This window comes from Somniosus microcephalus, chromosome 9 (assembly GCF_052327205.1).
Source record: "Somniosus microcephalus isolate GS21.2 chromosome 9, FLI_Smic_1.0, whole genome shotgun sequence".
In the NCBI taxonomy this organism is placed as follows: Eukaryota; Metazoa; Chordata; class Chondrichthyes; order Squaliformes; family Somniosidae; genus Somniosus; species Somniosus microcephalus.
In genome coordinates, this window is record NC_140995.1 from 185,108,075 (window position 1) to 185,131,013 (window position 22,939).

Below are 22,939 nucleotides of genomic sequence, written 5' to 3' on the forward strand. Positions count from 1 at the left end.
TGCGACGGAGCTTGACCAGAAGACGGAACGAGACACTTCTAACAGTGATAGGGGAAGAAGCGCGTGAAGTCTACTCCATGTGGTCGGATGGGCCGAAGCTGGAGACAGAGGCAAGGTGGAGCCGGTGCTGACAAGTTTTCTCAGTACTGCCAACTGCACAAGAACATTCCCTTTGAGAGATATAAGTTCAACAGGAGAATGCAAGAAACTGGGGAAACATACGACCAGTATCATACAGCACTGTGAAAACTCACTGAAGGGTGCGAGTTCCATTCCATAACGCCAGAAGAGATACTCTGAGACCAACTCGTGTTTAGGATTGCGGATATGAAGGTGCGAGAGAGACTGCTTTGAGAGGCTAATCTAACCTTGATGAAGACGGATGAGATTTGTCATGCATCTGAAAGCATGGTGGTGCAACTCAAAGTCATCGGGGATTCATGTGGACAGAATGTGAGTGCAGTACAGAAAGCCAAGGAGACCCCAAGGCATGACAGAGGCAAGTTTTGGGACAATGGCAGCGGTTTTGTGAGTGCTGGAACTGCGGGAAGAGACATGAGTTCCACAAGCAAGAGCTGCGCCCTGCCTTTGGGAAAATGTGCAACAAGTGCGGCAAAAGCAACTATTTTGCAGTGAAATGCCGTGGAAAAGAATCGCCTGCACATCGACAGACAGCGAGAGCCATATATGGCGAACCAAGGACAGAAGACCTCTTCGTCATCAATGAGGTCAGAGCTATTGGTTTGGATGGCTCGCAGTGTGTTGCACTTAAATTGGAGTCAGGCAACTACCTCAAGTTTCAAATAGACACGGATGCACAATGTAATGTGACACCTATATCAAAAGGCTACACAAGATTTTTTAGCTAGCAAAGGTTGAAACACTTAAGACAGAGATTGTAGCTTACGGCGGCTCAAGGCGGTTAAAGGACAAGTAGAAATCCGGGTCCAATGTGGTGACTTTAGGTGTAAGCTGGATTGTAAATTCGTCGAGAGCATGGCAATACGCCCTCTACTGGGTAGAAAGGCCTGCCTGGCCATTAACATCATTAAGTATACTGGTAATGATGAAATTATTAGAACACCCTCTATTGGTGTATCAGTATACACACTCGACAATTACAAACCACTGACCAAGGTGTGTTTAATACGGAAACATCCTCAAGTCTTCAGTGTTGGTGTAGGACATGCGTTGGAGAGTACCGAATCAGGCTCAACAAAGCAGTAGATCCAGTGGCTTTAAGGGATAAGCCGAAGGAAACCCTGGATGGTCTGGATGGATGGACCATCATCGCTCCTGGAACAACGCCGACCTCAAGGATTAGTTCGATGTTTATCGTACCTAAGAAGAACGGCACACTATGGGCTCAATTTTAACTCAGCCATCAGGCGGGCTTTGAGGCGTGTGGGGGGTTAAAATCGCAAAACCAGAGGGTCGGGACCCCCCCGGCTGGTTCCCGACACCTAGCCATTTTAACCCAGGCGTGTCTGATGGTCCCAAATCAGTCCCGCCTGCAACAGGCGGGACTGGTCTTTAGGGCCCTTAAACAGCACTAATTGGCCTTTATAGTCCCATTGTAACAGGCCCTTGCCTGTTTAACCCATTTCCCCCGTAAAACACGCCTGATGGGGATCACGCCTGTGAAACCTGGCGTGAGCACTATTGGCTTGCTGACTATCAGCTACAGGTCAACCATTACAGAGGAGATTTGATCAGTCATCATTTGCAGGTGGCAGGACTTTGTTGTTTCAGGCCTGGGGCAACTTTTAACAGGCTTAACCACACCTGTGGAAGGTTGGAGCCTCACACACATATCCAGTGTGACCTCCTGGGAAACCCCGCTCGCCACCATCACTCAGTGCTTCCTCAACGGAGGCATATACCAGAAGCATGGGAGCCATTTATTTCCTTCCGTTCTGGGCATTAGATGAGCTCAAACACCAGCCGCGGCACCAGCAGAACCAGGAACAACAGCAGCAGCAACAGGAGCACCAGGCTGCTGCTCACCCACCTGAAGCTGCACAGGCCAGAAGGGGCCAGCGCTTGCAAGTGGCTTGAAAGCACCTTGCTGCACATCAGGGGCCATGGGGACATAAGAACATAAGAAATAGGAGCAGGAGTAGGCCAATCGGCCCCTCGAGCCTGCTCCACCATTCAATAAGATCATGGCTGATCTGATCCTAACCTCAAATCTTCTATCACTGTGCATCCACCTGAACCCATGTGATCTCCCGAGAGAGGCGAAAAACCAGATAAAGACCCAATGGCCAATTTGGGAGAAAAAAATCTGGGAAATTCCTCTCCGACCCATCTAGGCGATTGAAATTCTTCCAGGAGATCACTCTGTCCCTATATTTTCTACAGTACTTACCTTCTGTAAAGGCGATCTCCACCCCAGCCAGGAACAGGAATAAAACCATCTCCTGAAATCTAACACAGAATTAGAACACAGTAGGAGCAGAACCAGGCTACACGGCCCCTGGGCCCACTCCACTACCCACAGGGCCATGACCATTCCGAACCTAGACGCATGTCCAATTTCCTGCCCGCTCCCCGTAACCCTTAATTCCCTTTACTTCTCGGAAACTATCTATTTCTGTTTTAAATTTATTTAATGATGTAGCTTCCACAGCTTTCTGGGGCAGCAAATTCCACAAACCTACCACCCTCTGAGTGAAGAAGTTTCTCCTCATCTCAGTTTTGAAAGAGCAGCCCCTTATTTTAAGATTATGCCCCCTAGTTCTAGTTTCACCCATCATTGGGAACATCCTCACCGCATCCACCCGATCAAGCCCCTTCACAATCTTATATGTTTCAATAAGATCGCCTCTCATTCTTCTGAACTCCAATGAGTAGAGTCCCAATCTACTCAACCTCTCCTCATATGACCACCCCCTCATCCCCGGGATTAACCGAGTGAACCTTCTTTGTACTGACTCGAGAGCAATTATGTCTTTTCTTAAGTATGGACACCAAAACTGTATGCAGTATTCCAGGTGCGGTCTCACCAATACCTTGTACAACTGCACCAATACCTCCCTGTTGTTATATTCCATCCCCCTAGCAATAAAAGCCAACATTCCATTGGACTTCTTGATCACTTGCTGCACCTGCATACTAACTTTTTGAGTTTCGTGCACCAGGACCCCCAGATCCCTTTGTACTACAGTACTTTCCAGTTTCTTGCCATTAAGATAATAACTTGTTCTATGATTTTTCCTGCCGAAGTGCATAACCTTTATCTGCACTGGCAGTCCTACTCAGAAGGACTTCCATGAAGGTCTAGTTTCTCTGTTCAATAGATGCCCATCGCTCCTCAAGAGATGTCATTCTATTATGAACACTCACCATGTTTTCCATACCCTGGCGACTTATCTCCTCCATGGAGGTTGCCATCATTTCCATGGTGATGCGTTCATGCGCCAATGACTCCACAAAGGCTATGGACTCCTCCATTCGCTCCACACTCACATCGACCCTGGAGACAAAACCTGCCAGAGACTCCTGCATCTGTTCCTGGAGTTCCAGTCCCGCTGATCTTATGGATGGGCCCAGAGGCAGAGGGTCGACATGCAGCTGAGCCGAGCTGGCAGAGTCCTGCGCCCTCCGACTAGCACTCTCCACTGCTGTCCCTGTCTCCACAATCTGCTGATGCTCACTTGTGAGCTGTGATACACCAGGTGACAACACTACTCTATGTCCCGAAGGTCCCACCGAGGCGTGAGTGTCTGCGCTGGTGCTGGGTGCGCTGAATTCTGCTGACGCTGTGCCCTCAGAGGTTACAGATTCCTCTGAGGAGCCTGGAAGCTCAGGCTCTTCCTCCTGGACAGTGGGGACGGGGGCTCTCGATGGTCCTGTGGGGGAGTAAAGGAAAGAGTTAGAGATGTGAGGTCAAGGTTACATGCACATTGCATATTGCACATGATCATAGGTCCATCTGTTATAGCTTCAGAATCATTATCAGCGACTCATGCAATGTCAATGAGAGAGATGGAAAACTATTCTGTCACCAGCTTGCTGTGATACACCCCTCTGTCCGTCCCCCACTTGCGCCTCATCCTGCAGTCCTACGATCTCCAGGACCGCCTCGTCCCAGGGGGTGAGGTGGGCTACTGATGGTGGCCCTCCTCCTGTCCTCGCTCGTTCTCTTTTATTGTGAGCTCTCTTTTCTTGCAATGAGGGAGACAAGTGGAGTTTGAGTGAGAATGAAGGAGTGAGTGTAGAGATTCCATAGCATAGATACTTAGAAGGAGACAAAGATGGAGTGAGGTGGCAAGACCAAGGGCCCTCCCTGTGTGTTGTCAGTTGTTTTCATAGCATCAGAGTGATAGGGAGTGTGAGGGCTGCATAGTCGAATAGTTAGGTGAATGTGAGCATAGAGAGAGAGGGAATGGGTAAGGGTGCATGGATGTCAGTGTCAAGTGGGATGTGGAGGAAGAGATTGCTAAAGCTGAGTGCTGGTGAGGAGAGGCAATGGAGATCAGATTGAGAGTGATGGGAACTTCATACTCACTTTTCCAGTGTGCTGAAGGTCATGGAGTCTCTTCCTGCACTGTATCCAGGTTCTGCGAGTAGCCGATAAGGAGTTGACCTCCTCAGCCACTTGCAGCCACGCAGCCTTTGTCTGCTGGGGAGGCATCTTCCTCCCTGATGAAGGGAAGAGCACCTCCTTGTGAGCTCTTGCTCCCTCCATTAAAGCCTGCAAGGCAACGTCGTCAAAACGGGGTGCAGACCTCGGTCTTTCTCTTGCCATTCTGCTTCCAGCTCAGTGTATCAGCAAATGCCAAAAGGTTGGCAGCCTGCAGAAGAAGCAAGGCTTGTTGCAGACCCTAAATGCAGCAGCAATAATGATGTCATATTATGCGACTTTCTGACTGGAAATACTCATTTGCCAAGGGTTCCCACACGTTGGAAATCAATTGGCCAATTTAGTTAAAATTGCATCAATCTCACACACCCACTTAGATTCGTGTGGGAAACACCAAATTCGGGGAATCCGACAATTCCCCACACCTGAGCTAAAATCGACCCCTATGTATCTGTTTAGATCCCAAACACTTAAACAAAGGTATCAAGCGAGAGGATTATCCTCTGCCAACTATTGAAGATGTAGCTACATGCCGACACGGTGCTAAAGTCTTCACGATTCTCGACGTCCACAATGGCACGTGAGTCTCAGTGAACAATCATCATATCTAACCACATTCCACACACCTTTTCGTCGATACCGCTGGAGGCATATGCCATTTGTGATCAGCTCAGCACCAGAAGTCTTCCAACGCAAGATGCATGAGCTGGTAGAAGGGCTGCAAGGGATAGAGGTCATTGCAGATGATTTTGTAACAGCTGGTTTGGACAGACGCTTGAAGTAGTAATTCGAGACCATGACAAACACCGGGAAATTTTTCTTCATCAATGTAACGAACGTGGTGTTGTGTTAAACATGGACAAACTGAAAGTAAGTAGGCAAGAAGTACCTTTTATTAGACACATTGCTACGCGAAGAGGACTTTGTGTTGATCCAGCCAAAGTTAAAGCAATTTTGGAGATGCTGTCACCGACTGATGTATCAGCGACTGCTTGGACTTGCTCAATATCTGAGTACGTTTCTCTCACATCTGCCAGACATCACGAAACTGCTCAGAGATTTGATGTTAAAGGACGCAGAACAGTTCTGGGGAGAATCATAAGAATTAGTTTTGCAACGACTCAAAGTAGCGGTCACCAGCACGCCAGTCCTCCATTATTATAATCTCAAGGAAGAAGTCTCTCTACAATGCCATGCATCTCAATTTGGACTTAGAGCAGCAATGATGCAGAATGGGTAACCAGTCACATATGCGTCAAGAGCATTAACATCAGCAGAGACGAGATATGCACTGATCGAGAAAGAATTTCTACCGATTGTGTTCAGCTGTGATAAATTTGAAGCCTACATCTACGGCTGGGACATGGTGAATATTGAAATGGGTCACCGTCCATTGGAATCAATAGTGCTGAAGCCACTAAACAATGCACCGAAACAACTTCAACGAACGACACTAAGACTCCAAAAATACAGTCTGAGAGTTTCATATAAGAACGGGGAGAAGATGGCCCTAGCTGATACACTTAGCAGAGCATACCTGCCAGAGGTTAACCCCTGTGATTGGACACGTGAGCTGGAAGAAATCGATCATCGCGAACCCTTCCGATTGGAGATTCATGCTGGCAACAACTTAATCATGCTGCAGCGGATGACCCGGTTCAGAGTGTTTGTAATTATTCAGCAAAGCTGGCCTTGGATCAAGTCAGAGTTACCTGAATGCCTCCACCCCTACTTTGATTTTCGAGATGAACTATCGGTCCATGGTGAATTGATAGCCAAGGGACAGTAACTTGTGGTGCCAGCTGCATTACATAAGGAACTAATGTCAGTAGCACATTCAACGCACATTAGCATAGAAGGTTGTATCCGTAGAGTCCGTGACAGCCTCTATTGGCCCAGGATGGCAAGTGATTAAGAAGGCCAATGGAATGTTGGCTTTCATTGCTAGGGGGATAGAATATAAAAATAGGGAGGTATTGCTTCAGTTGTACAAGGTATTGGTGAGACCGCACCTGGAATACTGCATACAGTTTTGGTGTCCATACTTAAGAAAGGACATACTTGCTCTCGAGTCAGTACAAAGAAGGTTCACTCGGTTAATCCCGGGGATGAGGGGATGGACATATGAGGAGAGGTTGAGTAGATTGGGACTCTACTCATTGGAGTTCAGAAGAATGAGAGGCGATCTTATTGAAACATATAAGATTGTGAAGGGGTTGGATCGGGTGGATACGGGGAGGATGTTCCCGATGATGGGTGAAACTAGAACTAGGGGGCATAGTCTTAGAATAAGGGGCTGCTCTTTCAAAACTGAGATGAGGAGGAACTACTTCACTCAGAGGGTGGTAGGTCCATGGAATATGCTGCCCAAAAAGCTGTAGAAGCTACATCATTACATACATTTAAAACAGAAATAGACAGTTTCCTAGAAGTAAAGGGAATAAAGGGTTATGGGGAGCGGGCAGGAATTTGGACATGAGTCTAGGTTCGGATCGGTCATGGCCCTGTGGGTAGCGGAGCGGACCCAGGGGCCGTGTAGCCTGATCCTGCTCCTATTTCATGTGTCTAATTCTGTTAGATTCAGGAGATGGTTCTGTGATAGTAGATTGGCGGTTAGGATCAGATCAGCCAGGATCTTATTGAATGGCGGAGCAGGCTCGAGGGGCCGATTGGCCTACTCCTGCTCCTATTTCTTATGTTCTTATGTTCTTATGATGTCAACAATAGTTTAAACAAAACATCGCGAAGTGTGATATCTGTTTAGTTCATCACAGTTCTGCAAGTAAGGAATCACAACGACAGCACAAGATTGTGGCTAGGCCTTGGTCGAAGGCTGGGGGTGGCCTTTGTGAGCTACATGGCCGTACCCTGCTCGTCCTGTGTGATTACTACAGTCATTGAAGTAGTCAGCCTCACTTCAGTTACTACACGCAGCACTCTGAGAGAACTCAACGAAATGTTTGCGAGATTTGGACTACCAGACATCCTAGTAACGGATAACGGTCCACAATTTGCAGCAGCAGAATTTGCAGTATTTGCCAAGCCATGGGAATTTAAATACGTAACCGCCACACCCACAGTCCAATGGAAAAAACGAGTATGCCATCAAGACCGTCAAACGACACTTCACAAAATGGAAGGAGTCTGGTCAATCAGAGGTTTTAACTCTACTAGATTGGCGCAACACGCCGAGTGAAGGTGTGGGCGCAAGCCCTGCACAGCGACTTATGGGCGGTAGGTGCTAGACACTACTTGCTATAGCGGGAACACTCCTGCAGCCTTGATATTTGAATGAGGAAGACACTCGTGCGCTTGTCGGCTTGAAGCAACGTCAACAACATTATTACAACATGCATGCTAAACCATTTCAAACAACACACCCTGGTGATACAATGTGGATAAAACTCTCTGGCCAGAGTACTTGAAGTGCTGGTACATGCTCAAGTGTGGTGGGTCCTAGAAGAACATGATCTCTCGTTCTCATCCTTGTTTTCAAATCCCTGCATGGCCTCGCCCCTCCCTATCTCTGTAATTTCCTCCAGCCCCACAACCCCCCCAAGATATCTGCGCCCCTCTAATTCTGCCCTCTTGAGCATCCCTGATTATAATCGCTCAACCATTGGTGGTCGTGCCTTCTGTTGCCTAGGCCCTAAGCTCTGGAATTCCCTGCCTAAACTTCTCCGCCTCTCTACCTCTCTTTCCTCCTTTAAGATGCTCCTTAAAACCTACCTCTTCGACCAAGCTTTTGGTCACCTGCCCTAATTTCTCCTTATGTGGCTCGGTGTCAAATTTTTATCTTATAATATTTCTGTGATGCGCCTTGGGACGTTTTACTACATTAAAGATGCTCTATAAATACAAGTAGTTGTTGTTGTTGTAGTTGTGGAAGCTATGACGTGCAAGCCAGAGACTCATCATACCGCATGAATCACCGTCAGTTGATTTATGATGCTGAACCATCTGTAGACAACACTCCTGAGATTGAGGACGCTTCAGAAACGCAGGTCCCCAGCAGTCCTCTCCACTGTCCATGGTCTCCGAGTCAAGCAACAACACCTACAGTCACCGATCACGTATCTGGAGGACAGCACAAGCCTCCAGCTTGATTGAAGGACTATGTGTTTCTGTAGTGCCTGTTGGCAATTGTGTGTTTTGTTTCGGCTAAATTTCAGAGTTCAACTGTGTTTGTTTCTGTTGCACTCCGAAACGGTATGCAGTGTATCTTTCTTCTGTGAGGGGAAAGATGTGACGCGGGGCACTCATTTGCTGTACATGCATGGCACCTGCGTCATGGTCACGTGTCTTGCATGTCTCCCTCTCTCTCTCCTGTGCGTAGGTTGGGCTGCAGACCCGTGAAACTCAGCACTGGCTCCTGCAGCTCTTACAAGTTTAACTTGTTTCTATGCTTAATAAAACATTGATACTCTTTCTAATAACGCATGGCTTTGACTACTCTCTAAAGAGGTAGCGACACAATAGCCATTGTAAACACAATCTGAAAACACTGGGATAGATTCTTGTCTTCACCACCTGAGAGGGAATCTGATGGAACAGATCAGCCACTCGTTATAGAACCCGACGATTTAAATCAATGGAATGAAAATCAGGCGGGTTCCGCAAAGGGTGGGCGATTCGCTCCGCCAGATTACTGTCTGTAGTGTATGTACCTTTAAGAGAGAACTACTTTTACAGCTCCTGTATACTGTAGTACCGGCAGTGACCACACCTGTATATAAGCCTTGAGCATGCCTCTGTACTGTTAGTCTTTAGACTACCCTCCTCCAGTAAACACCTGTTGATTGTTAATTTACAGCCTCCGTCTAGTTATTGGAAAACATCATACTTTAAGAATCACGGATTCAACAGTGGCGACGAGGTCGATTCGAATCTACCTGCAACTCTGCATTTCCTTTCAAGGATTTGCTCCGGGAGGACGGTGGAAGAAGGTTGAGGCCAGAAGCACGGGCGTCGACCACGAGCAACCGCCCAGTCATCCGGCAGAGAGTGAACATCGCAGGGGAGGCTGTTGAGAGCTGGGGCTTGGTTCTCCAGCCACGACGATCCAGCAACAGACTGGCAACAGGTACAGCGCAGACCCTTCCCGGACAGCGGCGGCTGGAGCCGACCGACGGCACAGAAAAGGCCGAGCAGCGTCGACGGGGTAAGACAGAGGGTGAAGCACACACGGCGCAGCCGGGGGTTGAAAACCGAGCGGCGTCGACGGAAAACAAAAAGAGAGAGGGTAAAGCAGCAGCCGGGTTCAGGACCGAGCGGCGGCAACGAGAGAGGAGCACAGGAGAACGCGCAGAGCACAGCCAGGGCTCAAGGGCTGAACAGCGTCCACGGGGGAAAGAAAGGAAGCGCGGGAGACACCATTGAGCCGCGGAGAAGAAGGGAGAGCGCGGGAGATGCCATTTTAGAAGCCGCAGCGGAGAAGAAGGGCGAGCGCGGGAAGAAAGGAAAGCGCGGGAGACGCCATTTTGTGCCAGCGGAGAAGAAGGGAGAGCGCGGGAGACGCCATTTTAGACAGTTTAATCACACCCAGGGATGCCGAAGAGTGGCAGTATCACTGCGTTTGACAATGAAGTCGAAGATTGGGCGACATATGTGGAACGCATTGAGGTGTACTGCAACGCGAATGAAGTGCCAGATGCTAGGAAAGCACTGGTTTTGTTGAATTCCATGGGTGCAAACACTTATGGCTTACTGCGAAACCTAATTGATGTGCCATCAATAACTCAAAGACAAGGAATTAAAGGATTCAACTGAAGGCTTTTAATCACTAAGAACATTGCATGTCTTTCCACATTGGATTTGTCTAGCAGAAATGACTCATACAGCTCTTGAGACCTTTATATGACAAAAGACAGGGGCGGAGCCAATACACACAATAGGAAAAAGGGGGCGGTACACACAATACAATGCAGGTAAAACACAGGGGCTGATGAAGGCATATATGTCATCACATTCACCCCTTCTACAGATTTAGTCTGTCCGGGGGTGTGATAGTCCTTCCTGAACGTCGCAACAGTACCTCAGGTTCCGACCGGGAGTCCGTGGTGCCCTCCTGGGCATACCCCTGTGCTGGGGGTGTTGCAGGTACTTCTGGGGGTGGTGAGGATACCTCTGGGGATGGTGGAGGTTCTTCTGGGGGTGGTGAGGATGGGTCGTCGTCGCTTCCTGCCGAGGCGAGGTCCTTTATGGACACGGTGTCCTCACGCCCGTCGGCGTGCTTGACGTACGCGTACTGTGGGTTTGCGTGGAGTAGGTGTACTGCCTCCACGAGGGGATCCATTTTGTGGCCCCTCACATGCTTCCGTAATAGGACTGTCCCTGGGGTGGAGAGCCACGAAGGTAGGGACACTCCTGAGGTTGATTTGCGGGGAAAAACAAACATCTTCTCGTGAGGAGTGGTGTTAGTAGCAGTACACAGTAGCGACCTTATCGAGTGGAGTACGTCTGGGAGGACCTCTTGCCAGCGGGAGGTAGGGAGGCCTTTAGACCTTAGTGCTAAGGTGACCGCCTTCCACACCGTCGCGTTCTCCCTCTCCACTTGCCCATTACCCCGGGGGTTATAACTAGTGGTCCGACTCGTGGCTATCCCCTTCGACAGCAGGTATTGGCGCAGTTCGTCGCTCATGAACGACGCCCCCCTGTCAGTGTGGATGTAGTTAGGCATGCCGAACGTGCAAAACAGGCTGCCGAGGCACTTGATGACCGTGGCACTGGTCATGTCTGGGCAGGGGTAGGCGAATGGGAAGCGGGAGTACTCGTCCACAATGTTGAGAAAGTACACATTGTGGTCGGTGGAGGGGAGTGGTCCCTTGAAATCTAAGCTCAGGCGCTCGAATGGCCATGTAGCTTTGATCAGGTGGGCTCGGTCGGGCCTGAAAAAACGGGGCTTGCATTCCGCACAGGTGCGGCAGTCCCTGGTCATAGACCGGACCTCCTCGATGGAATAGGGCAGGTTACGGGATTTTATAAAGTGGAATAGCCGGGTGACCCCCGGGTAGCAGAGGCCATTGTGGAGGCCCTGTAGCCTGTCCCCCTGGATGCTGGCACACATCCCTTGTGATAGGGCGTCGGGGGATTCGTTGAGGGCCCCCGGCCTATATATTATGTCGTACTCAAACGTGGAGAGTTCGATCCGCCACCTGAGAATTTTGTCGTTCTTGATCTTCCCCCTCTGTTTGTTGTTAAACATGAAGGCTACCGACCGCTGGTCGGTAAGCAGGGTGAAGCGTTTGCCGGCTAGGTAGTGCCTCCAGTGCCGCACTGCCTCCACTATGGCCTGGGCCTCCTTCTCTACCGAGGAGTGCCTGATCTCGGGCCCTTGGAGGGTTCTTGAGAAAAAGGCTATGGGCCGCCCATCCTGGTTGAGGGTGGCTGCTAAAGCGAAGTCGGACGCATCGCTTTCGACCTGGAAAGGGATGTTTTCGTCCACTGCCTGCAGCGCGGCCTTCTCAATGTCGTGTTTAATGCTGTTGAAGGTGGCGTGGGCCTCGGCCGTGAGCGGGAAGGACGTTGATTTCAGGAGGGGACGGGCCTTGTCGGAATAATTGGGGACCCATTGGGCGTAATAGGAGAAAAACCCCAGGCACCTTTTCAGGGCCTTGGGAGTGTTTGGTAGGGGTAGCTCCCGTAGGGGGCGCAATCGGTCGGGGTCCGGACCGATTTCCCCGTTTTCCACCACGCAGCCCAGGATACAGAGGCGCGTGGTGCTAAAGACACACTTATCCTCGTTGTAGGTGAGATTGAGTCTGAGGGCGGTTTTCAGAAATCTCGCGAGGTTCGAGTCGTGGTCTTGCTGGTCGTGGCCGCAGATGGTGACGTTGTCTAGGTATGGATAGGTGGCTGTTAACTGGTTCTCATCGACCATGCGGTCCATCTCCCGCTGGAAGACCGAGACCCCATTCGTTACCCCAAAGGGGACTCTGAGGAAGTGGTAGAGGCATCCGTTCGCCTCGAAGGCGGTGTATGGACGGTCCTCCGGCCTAATGGGGAGCCGGTGGTATGCCGATTTTAGGTCGATTGTGGAAAACACCCGGTATTGCGCGATTTGGTTAACCATATCCGCTATGCGGGGCAGAGGGTAGGCGTCTAGCTGGGTGTATAGATTAACCGTCTGGCTATAATCTATCACCATCCGCTTCTTTTCGCTACCCTTAACCACTACTACCTGGGCGCGCCACGGGCTGGTGCTGCATTCAATGATACCCTCCCGCTTGAGTCTTTCTACTTCCGACGCAATGAACCGTCTGTCCTCCCAGCTGTACCGCCTACTCTTGGTTGCTATGGGTCGACAGTTGGGTGCGAGGTTGGCGAACAGAGAGGGCGGCTTGACCTTCAGGGTAGCCAGACCGCACACTGTGAGGGGCAGCTGGGACCCACCGTAGGTGAGCGTGATACTTTGGTGGTGGCACTGGAAGTCCAGACCCAAGATCACGCTCACACAGAGATCTGGCATTATCAATAGTTTAAAATCTCTTTAATCAGTGCCTTTAACCGACAACATAACCGCACAGAAACCTGTAATTTTTGAGGTATGGGCCTTATCAGCCATAGCGATTTTGCCCTGTGTAGGGACTATCGTTAGTGAAAGTCATTTTACCAGGCTAGGATGAATAAAGCTTTCGGTGCTCCCGCAGTCAATCAAGCATTTAACCTTGTTCCCGTTTACCTCTATGTCCATCATCGATCTAGACAACGGATGCGGCCTGGATTGATCCACCGTGATCGAGGCCACCAGTGGGTCCTGGAGGTCCGTGTAGTCGGGACAAGATGGTGGACTCCATGAGGGTGGACAAGATGGCGTCCAAGATGGCCGCCCACGCGGCGGTGGCGGAGTTGGAGGCGGGGTTCCCTCTGCAGACTTTGCTGAAATGTCCTTTCTTCCCGCATTTAAAACAGGTGGTGCCCTTCGCTGGGCACAGATGCCTGGAGTGTTTGTCCTGGCCGCAGAAGTAGCATTTCGGGCCCCGATGCATCGCGGCAGTAGTGGGGCTCCTGGGTGGAGGCTGGGGCTCCGATGGTGCTGGGCTGGCCTGAGACCTGGGAGGTGAAGATGGCTTCCAACATGGCGGCCCCCACGGCGCGCACGAGGCGGAGTGGGCCGCGTGGCCTGAGGAACAGGATTCAGAGTTCCTCTGGGCCATATCCAGCGATCGCGCTATGCCCATAGCCTGTTTTAAGTCCAGTCCCTCCTTTTCAAACAGTTTCTGCCGAATGTAATTTGAACTGAGGCCCGCAATAAAGGAGTCTCGGATCAGCTCCTCCGTGTACACGGTGGCAGACACGGCCTTACAGTTACAGTCTCTGCCCAGTACTTTTAGGCTTAGCATGAAGTCCTCTAGTGACTCACCATGCCGCTGCGTGCGAGTAGTCAGAAGATGCCTGGCATACACCTCGTTTATTGGCCACACATAGTGGGCCTTCAGAATGGTGCAGGCATCCCGTAGCTGGTGGCATCTCGGATGAGAGGGGAGACCAAATGACTCACCCAGTTTCGCAGGATTCCCAGTTTCACGTCTCCGGTGGCGGTCGCGGCTGCGATGGCGGTGGCTGAGCTTTCGATGAAAAATTCGAAGCATTGGAACCAGTGTCCGAACTGTGTGGCTGCGTCTGAGGCATGGGGGTCCAGATCCAAGCGCTCTGGTTTCAGGAGTCGATCCATCTTGGTGTTTTAGTGATTAAAATTGATGTGCCATCAATAACTCAAAGACAAGGAATTAAAGGATTCAACTGAAGGCTTTTAAATCACTAAGAACTTTGCATGTCTTTCCACATCGGATTCGTCTGGCAGAAATGACTCATACAGCTCGAGACCTTTATATGACAAAAGACAGGGGCGGAGCCAATACACACAATAGGAAAAAGGGGGCGGTACACACAATACAATGCAGGTAAAACACAGGGGCTGATGAAGGCATATATTTCATCACACTAATAACCCCAGAGAAGCCAGTGGATAAGAATTTCGAAAGCATAGTGGAAATCCTACAGGACCACTTAAACCCCACACCGCTGCTGATAGCAGAAAGATTTAAGTTCCACAAAAGGAACCAGCATAAAGACGAAAGTAATGCTGAGTACTTAACGGAACTGCACAAGCTATCGAAACACTGCCAGTTTGGATTGGGACTAGCAGATACGTTAAGGGACAAGTTTGTGTGTGGGCTTCAAAGTGAAGGAACCCAGAAACGGCTTCTATCAGAAAAGGATCTTACGCTGGACAAGGCTTTCAGCATGGCAGTATCACACGAAGCAGCCGCACGGGGCGCTGCAGCGATACAACGGAGACCGCAAGAATATGGCACCAATGAAATGTCATATGGAGCAGGGAAGTGTTATCGCTGTGGCAGAACAACACACGACCAGAAGGATTGTTGGTTCAAGGACCAAGTGTGCAGACAGTGTGGAAAAGCAGGACACATAGCAAGAGTCTGCAGGTCAGGGAAGAAAACCAGCAGCAAGATATCTCCACAGGAGAAGTACAAAAAGGTACATAAGGTGATGGACAGTAGTTCAGACGAACAGGAAAGTGATACAGACTCCGGAAGCAAGGAGCTGGGTTGTCTGAAACTACATAAGGTAATCAAAATGGAGGATCACCAGACTATCTGGGTCACGCTCAAGATAGACGGAGTCCAAGTGAAAATGGAATTGGACACAGGATCAGCCCTAACAGTCATAAACCAAAGGGACTACAAGCGGCTATTTTCACATATACCCTTGAAAGCTACAGAGATTGTCTTGGAGACGTACACGGGGCAAAAAGTCTACCCCAAAGGAAAAATAAGGGTGAACGTGATATACAACGGCCAGGAAATACCATAAATGGACCTATATCTATTGCCAGATGGAGGACCACCACTACTAGGACGTGAATGGATCCGGAAGATACAATTAGATTGGCATTCCATGCAGGCACTGAAGGTTGAGGCCAAAAAGGATGACGACGTCACACCTGGACGACTGTCAAAAATGCTAACTGACGCACAAGTAGTGTTCCAGGAGGGACTCGGAACACTAAAAGGCATAACAGCGATGATTAAAATAGAGGAAAATGCAAGCCCAAAGTTTTTTAAGGCCAGACCGGTGCCTTATGCGATCCGACCAGCCGTTGAAGCAGAGCTGGGTTGGAACATTCAGGAGTACTGTCCAAAGTAGACTGGAGCGAGTGGGCTACACCCATCGTTCCTGTAATGAAGAGGTCGTTGAGTAATACGCCTGGGGAACCAAAGAAGGTCCGCATCTGTGGGGATTTTAAGGTGACAGTGAACCCAGTCCTTCACACGGTACAATATCCACTTCCACGGATTGAGGATATTTTCGCCTCGCTATCTAGAGGTAAACGCTTCACCAAAATTGATCTGGCCCAGGCGTACCTGCAAATGGAGGTAGAAGAAGCCTCGAAACAATACCTCACGATCAACACTCATAAAGGTCTCTACCAATACAACTGGCTGGTGTTCGGGGTAGCATCGGCTCCGGCTATTTGGCAAAGGGCAATGGATCAAGTCCTGCAAGGGATTCCAGGGACCCAGTGTTATTTGGACGACATCCTGGTCACGGGCGAAAATGACAGTGAGCACCTCGCCAACCTGGAGAAGGTGCTCACTAAAGGAATATGGGCTACGAGCTAATCGCCACAAGTGCGAGTTTTTCCAGAAGCAGATCTCGTATTGTGGCCACGTTATTGATGAAGAGGGGTTACATAAGTCCCCTGAAAAGATTGAGGCAGTAGTCAAGGCTCCAGCACCGGAAAATGTGTCACAACTGAGGTCGTTCCTCGGGCTGGTGAACTACTACCATAAGTTCTTACCAAATTTGTCTACAGTATTACACCCACTGAACACCCTACTGCAAACGGGGGTACCATGGAAGTGGAATGACGAATGTAAACGAGCTTTCCAGAAGTGCAAAGAATTGATCACATCAACAGAGGTGTTGGCCCATTTCAACCCAGCACTACCAATTCAGTTGGCATGTGATGCATCACCCTATGGTATTGGAGCGGTGCTGTCGCACAAATTCCCAGACGGGTTGGAGAGGCCAGTAGCCTTTGCGTCTCGGTCACTAACCTCAGCCGAGCGCAACTACGCCCAGATCGACAGGGAGGCCCTCAGCCTAGTATGGGGAGTAAAAAAATTCAACTACTATCTGCATGGGCAGCAGTTCACCTTGCTGACTGACCACCAACCACTTGTCTCCATCTTTAATCCAAAGAAGGGCGTTCCAGTGATGACTGCACAACGGCTACAAAGATGGTCCCTTTTTCTAGGGGCGAACCAATATGAAATAGAGTATAAGGGCACGAAACAGCATGGAAAAGCTGATGGGCTATCATGCCTGCCACTGCCTACTGTGGAGGAAGCACCAGCAGTGGACCCTATCGAAATATTTTATTCGTCGATAATTGAACTATTGCCAGTAACTAACGCGGATGTAGAGAAGGAGACCCGCAATGATCCGACACTGTCTCAGGTATATGATTTGACGGTGAAGGGATGGCCAACACATGGCGACTCACTGTTGCCAGCATTCTCATCCAGAAGAGAACAGCTGTCAGTATGCCAGGGGACAGTGATGTGTGGATCCCGAGTGGTAATTCCACCCAAGTTAAGGGAGAGAATGCTCAATGAGCTTCACGAAGGCCGTCTGGGAGGGGTGAAAATGGAAAGCCTTGCTAGGGCTTATGTGTGGTGGCCGGGGATCGATCAACAAATCAAGGACCTAACAAAGAGCTGCTCAGGATGCCACAAGGTCCAAAATGCACCACCACATGCCCCTCTACACCCATGGGAGTGGCCCTCCTCTCCATGGCAACGGGTGCATATTGATTTTGCTGGTCCATTCATGGACTCAATGTTCTTAATAGCAGTGGATGCGCACTCGAAATGGCCTGAGGTGATCAAAATGTCCTCAACCACTACAGAGAAAACGATTGCAGTCCTACGGACCATATTTGCCAGGAACGGCTTGCCAGAGCAGATTTGCTCTGATAACGGACCACAGTTTGTGTCCGAAGAGTTTCAGAAATTTATGAGAAGGAATGGGGTAAGGCATTACACATCCGCCCCGTATCATCCAGCCACAAATGGATTGGCTGAGAGGTTCGTACAAACCTTTAAAAAGGCGATAAGGGCCATGTGCGATGATGAAATTCCACTGCAGCATAAGGTGGACAATTTCCTGTTAGCCTACAGAAATGTGACACATGCAGTTACCAACCAGACCCCGGCCATGATGTTCTTTAACCGAAGTTTGAGATCTCGTCTGGATTTGCTCAGACCAAATGTGCGAAGAAATGTTGAGGATAAGCAATTCCAGCACATCAATGAGAAGCTGACAAGGAGTTTCAATGTAGGACAACCAGTCTTGGCCCGCGACTACCGAACAGAGAAATGGCAACCCGGAACGATATGCACACGGCAGGGGCCATTAATGTACACAGTGGATGTCGGGGAGAACATTGTGAGACGCCACGTCGACCAGGTCCTAGCGTCACAGGAACGAGTCAACCCCATGTCTCGCGTACCTGGGGATGAACCCGACATACCGGTAGCATCTACCTCAGAAACAGTAGCAGCGGAAACTGATGAACTAACCGACGAAAGGGGGCCAGAATCGCCTCCGCACCAAGAACAAGAACCTCAGGAAAGGCGCTATCCAGAAAGGATCAGGAAGCCGCCCCAAAGGCTGAATCTATAAATGGACTATTTCAGTTAAATGTGCATGTTAAAGTGTTAACTGTTATTTGAATGTTATGGGTACTGTTAATCTAAAAGGGGAGGAATTGTAGTGTAAGTACCTTTAAGAGAGAACTACTTTTACAGCTCCTGTATACTGTAGTACCGGCAGCGACCACACCTGTATATAAGCCTTGAGCATGCCTCTGTACTGTTAGTCTTTAGATTACCCTCCTCCAGTAAACACCTGTTGATTGTTAATTTACAGCCTCCGTCTAGTTATTGGAAAACATCATACTTTAAGAATCACAGATTCAACACTGTCCAGGCGCTGAAGACGGAAATCTACCTCAGTGTACCTTGCAAAGTCATTCCTTTTAACAGCAAAGCAGAATTTACATGTTCCCAATACTGGTGAATCCTGTTTGAATGGCAACTTTTAGTAATGGTTTAATATGTGGCAAAGCCACTAAGAGACTCTCACAGTGACTTGTACAATTGCCTTTAATCATGTTTATTACCTTTTAATGTTGGCTCTGGTTAAACAGAGCTAGATCGACAAAATCGTGATCTGATGCGATGACGTCATCACGTGGGTCATGTGACATCCCAACGGCGGGAAACGTGATGACGTCATGACGTCAGAGGTTGAGGGTGTTTCCAGCTAGTCCTCGTGTAGAGTGATAGTGAATAGACCTGTTTAGAGCTTCTCCTGCATTTTCTTGTTTTGTAAAGTTTTAGTACATTAAACTCAGTTTGTTAACTACTAGTGAGTTTATAGATTTTTGCTAGGAGTGCAGAGACTCCTACATTGGTGACCCCGAATACTCGCGATCGTTTTTCGCGGTGAACGCAGAACACGGGCCAGGAATGGAGGCCAATGCAGTGGCCTTGAAGCTCCCCCAATTCTGGGAACAACAGGCGGGCTCTTGGTTTGTGCAAGCCGAGGCGCAATTTGAACTCCGCAACGTCGTACAGGACCAGACCAGATATCTCCACGTGGTCTCCCCCCTCGATAGCTCGACGGCGTCGAGAATCATCAGCCTTCTGGAGAGTCCCCCGAATGCTGACAAGTATGTAGCCATCAAGACACGATTGCTGCAGGTATTTGGTCTTACCAAAGCGGAGCGCGCTCGCCGTTTACTGACGCTACCAGGGTTAGGTGACTCCAAACCCTCGGAGCTTATGAGCCACATGCTGACTCGCCTGAGGTCCGAGCCCCAGTGCTTTCTGTTTCGCGAGCTGTTCCTTACTCAGCTCCCCGAGCAAGTCCAGCCAGCCCTCGCCCGAGCAGAAACCACAGACTGCGTCGCACTCGCCGAAGAGGCGGATAAGATTTACGCAGTCACAGAATCACAGAAACCCCACAGTGCAGATAGAGGCCATTTCGGCCCATCGAGCCTGCACCGACACATATCCCACCCGATCCCCGTAACCCCTACACCAACACATATCCCACCCTATCCCCGTAACCCCACGTATTTAATCCCCCTAACACTAAGGGTCAATTTATCATAGCCAATCAACCTAACTCGCACATCTTTGGACTGTGGGAGGAAACCGGAGCACCCGGAGAAAACCCACGCAAACACGGGGAGAATGTGCAAACTCCACACAGACAGTCGCCCGAGGCCAGATTCGAACCCGGGTCCCTGGCGCTGTGAGGCAAGAGTGCTAACCACTATGCCACCGTGCTGCACCGGCAACAATACTGCGCCATCGCGCAACACCCCGCCACGAGGAGCCCGGCTCCGACCACAGCGCCTCCGATGACCGGTTACTGTTACTACCATGCTCGTTTCGGCCCGAAGGCCCGCTGCTGCCGCCCACCGTGCAGTTTCGTTACCAGACCGTCGAATAGGCCGCCGCGAGTCAAGCACGCCGGTCCCGGTACTTCCCCCCGTGGCCACGATGGCGATCGGCGCTTCCGGGAATCTCACCTACTTAACCGACTCCATCTCGGGCCGTCATTTTCTATGCGACACGGGGGCGCAATGCAGCATACTTCCCGCCTCGGTCATCGACCTTCGGTCCGGCGGACGGGGTCCCCCTCTGCAAGCGGCCAACGGGGGTTCGATCCGCATTTGCGGAAAGCGGCTCATCCAAGTCTGTTTCGGTGGACAGTTTTTCACCTGGAATTTCATCACCGCTCAAATCCCGCAGGCCCTGTTGGGTGCCGACTTTTTGGGTGCCAACGGCCTGTTGGTGGACGTGAAAAATCGACGCCTCGTTCACGCCACCACGCTCGTCGATATTTCAGGGGCGCGCAGCACGGCTGCGTCACACATGATTTCATGTGCGCGGCCACCGCCCGACGATTTCGCCCGTCTCCTCGAGGAGTTCCCCGAGCTGACGAAGCCCACCTTTCCGGCTTCAACCGTCAAGCATAGGGTGGAGCATCATATTTCGACCACCGGCTCTCCCGTTTACGCCAGGGCGCGACGTTTAGAGCCCAGCAAGCTAGCGGCGGCGAAGGCGGAGTTCGCCGTGATGGAGAAAATGGGGATCATCCGTCGGTCCAGTAGTCCCTCGTCCTCCCCGCTCCACATCGTCCCCAAGCCTGGCGGGGGATGTGGTGATTATTGCCACCTCAATGAGATAACGACGCCCGACTGCTACCCCATTCCCCATATACAGGACTTCTCAGCACATTTGGCGGGGCCGTCCATCCTCTCGAAAGTCGACCTCGTCCGTGGCTACCACCAGGTGCCAGTGCACCCTCAAGATGTCGAAAAGACGGCGGTCATTACCCACTTTGGACTTTTTGAATTCCTACGAATGCCCTTTGGACTTAAGAACACGGCGCAGGCGTTTCAGCGCCTCATGGATTCAGTCCTGCGGGACCTTGATTTTTTATTTGTTTATTTGGATGATATTCTGATTGCCAGCACCTCCAAGGAGGAACACCTCGAGCACCTTCGGGTCCTTTTTCAACGGCTTCAGCAGCACGGCCTCATTGTTAACCCGGACAAATGCCGTTTCGGCCTAGCGCAACTCGATTTCCTGGGCCACCACATAACCCCCGCTGGGGCAATGCCACTTTGAGTCAAGGTGGAGGCGATCGCGGAGTTCCCGAAACCGAAATCCATGAAAGCCTTACAGGAGTTCCTGGGGATGGTGAACTTTTATCATCGTTTCATCCCCAGGGCAGCGCAGCTCATGCTTCCGCTCTACGAGGCCCTCAGGGGCTCGACGGGAAAGGAGCCCGTGGTATGGTCGCAAGACATGGATCGCGCCTTCGAGGAGACGAAGACTGCGCTCGCCAACGCGACAATGTTGGCACACCCCCTGCCAGGAGCCACCATCGCCCTCACGATGGACGCATCAGACTACGCGGTGGGGGCCGTCCAGGAGCAGTGGGTCAATGGCGCGTGGCAACCTCTGGCCTTTTTTAGCCGCCAGCTACAACGTCATGAGCGCTGGTACAGTACTTTTGACCGAGAGCTGTTGGCTTTGTTTTTGGCCATCCGCCATTTTCGCTTCCACCTCGAAGGGCGCCGCTTCATCGCATTTGTTGACCACAAGCCATTGACGTTCGCAATGGCCAAGAATGGCCAAGTCTGCGGAACCATGGTCGGCTCGGCAGCAAAGGCAGCTGACGTACATATCGGAGTTCACCACCGACGTCCGGCATGTGGCCGGTAAGGACAGCGTCGTCGCCGATTGCCTATCCCGCGCCGCCGTCCAGGCCGTCCAATTGGGCATTGACTACACACAGATGGTGGCTGACCAAGCGGCCGACCCGGAGACCCAGGTATTTTGTTCGGTTCCAGCCAGCCTCCAGCCGAGGGATGTGCCGTTCCATTCCGCAGGTACTACTCTGCTCTGCGATGTTTCGTTGGGTGCACCCAGTCCGACTGTCCCGTCTAAATGGCGCCGGGCTGTTTTCAATGCCATACACGGCCTATCGCATCCTGGAGTGCGGGCGTCGCAAAAGCTGCTGGTCTCCAAATTCGTATGGAGGGGAATACGCAAAGACGTCAGAGACTGGGCGAACACTTGTGTTGTTTGCCAACGGGCCAAGGTACAGCGGCATGTCAGGGCCCCGCTCGCCATCTTCGAGGTCCCAGAGCGGCGATTCGATCACATTCACATTGACTTAGTGGGCCCGCTTCCACCGTCCCAGGGCTTTACGTACCTTTTGACAATGGTGGATCGCACCACGAGGGGGCCAGAGGCAGTCCCCATGACGTCCACCACCTCTGCGGATGTTGCTCGAGCTTTTGTTTCATCATGGGTAGCCCGGTTTGGTGTCCCTGCGGATATTTCGTCGGATCGTGGGCCGCAATTTTCGTCCGAACTGTGGAATGAGGTGGTTTCCATGTTGGACGTTAAACTCCACCGCACTACGGCCTATCACCCGCAAGCGAACGGCTTGTGCGAGCGGTTCCATCGTTCCTTGAAGGCGTCGCTCAGGGCCAGCCTTCTGGATGCACCCTGGGTCGACAAACTGCCGTGGGTGATGTTAGGACTCCGCACGGCGCCGAAGGAAGATCTCCAGTCGGCGGCGGCGGAGATGGTTTACGGGTAACCACTTCGAGTTCCGGGTGAATTCCTGCCGTCCCCTATGCGGCCATGGTCCGCGGCCAGGCAAAGAGAGACCCACTGGGATGCAGCTCGCTGTTTCCGCCCAGTTCCGACCTCACAGCACGGTTTGCCT

The 22,939-nt window shown here is 50.9% G+C and overlaps 1 protein-coding gene across 1 annotated transcript in view; it reads right to left on the reverse strand.

Annotated features, from left to right (window-relative positions):
* Positions 1-5,575: 5,575 nt before the first annotated feature.
* bckdhb (branched chain keto acid dehydrogenase E1 subunit beta) overlaps positions 5,576-22,939 on the reverse strand; it is a 536,758-nt gene continuing 519,394 nt past the window's right edge. The window contains exon 10 of the mRNA XM_085997678.1: positions 5,576-5,674. Within this exon, the coding sequence (XP_085853804.1) occupies positions 5,591-5,674 (84 nt within the window). The 3' untranslated portion in view covers positions 5,576-5,590. The remainder of the gene's footprint in view (positions 5,675-22,939) is intronic.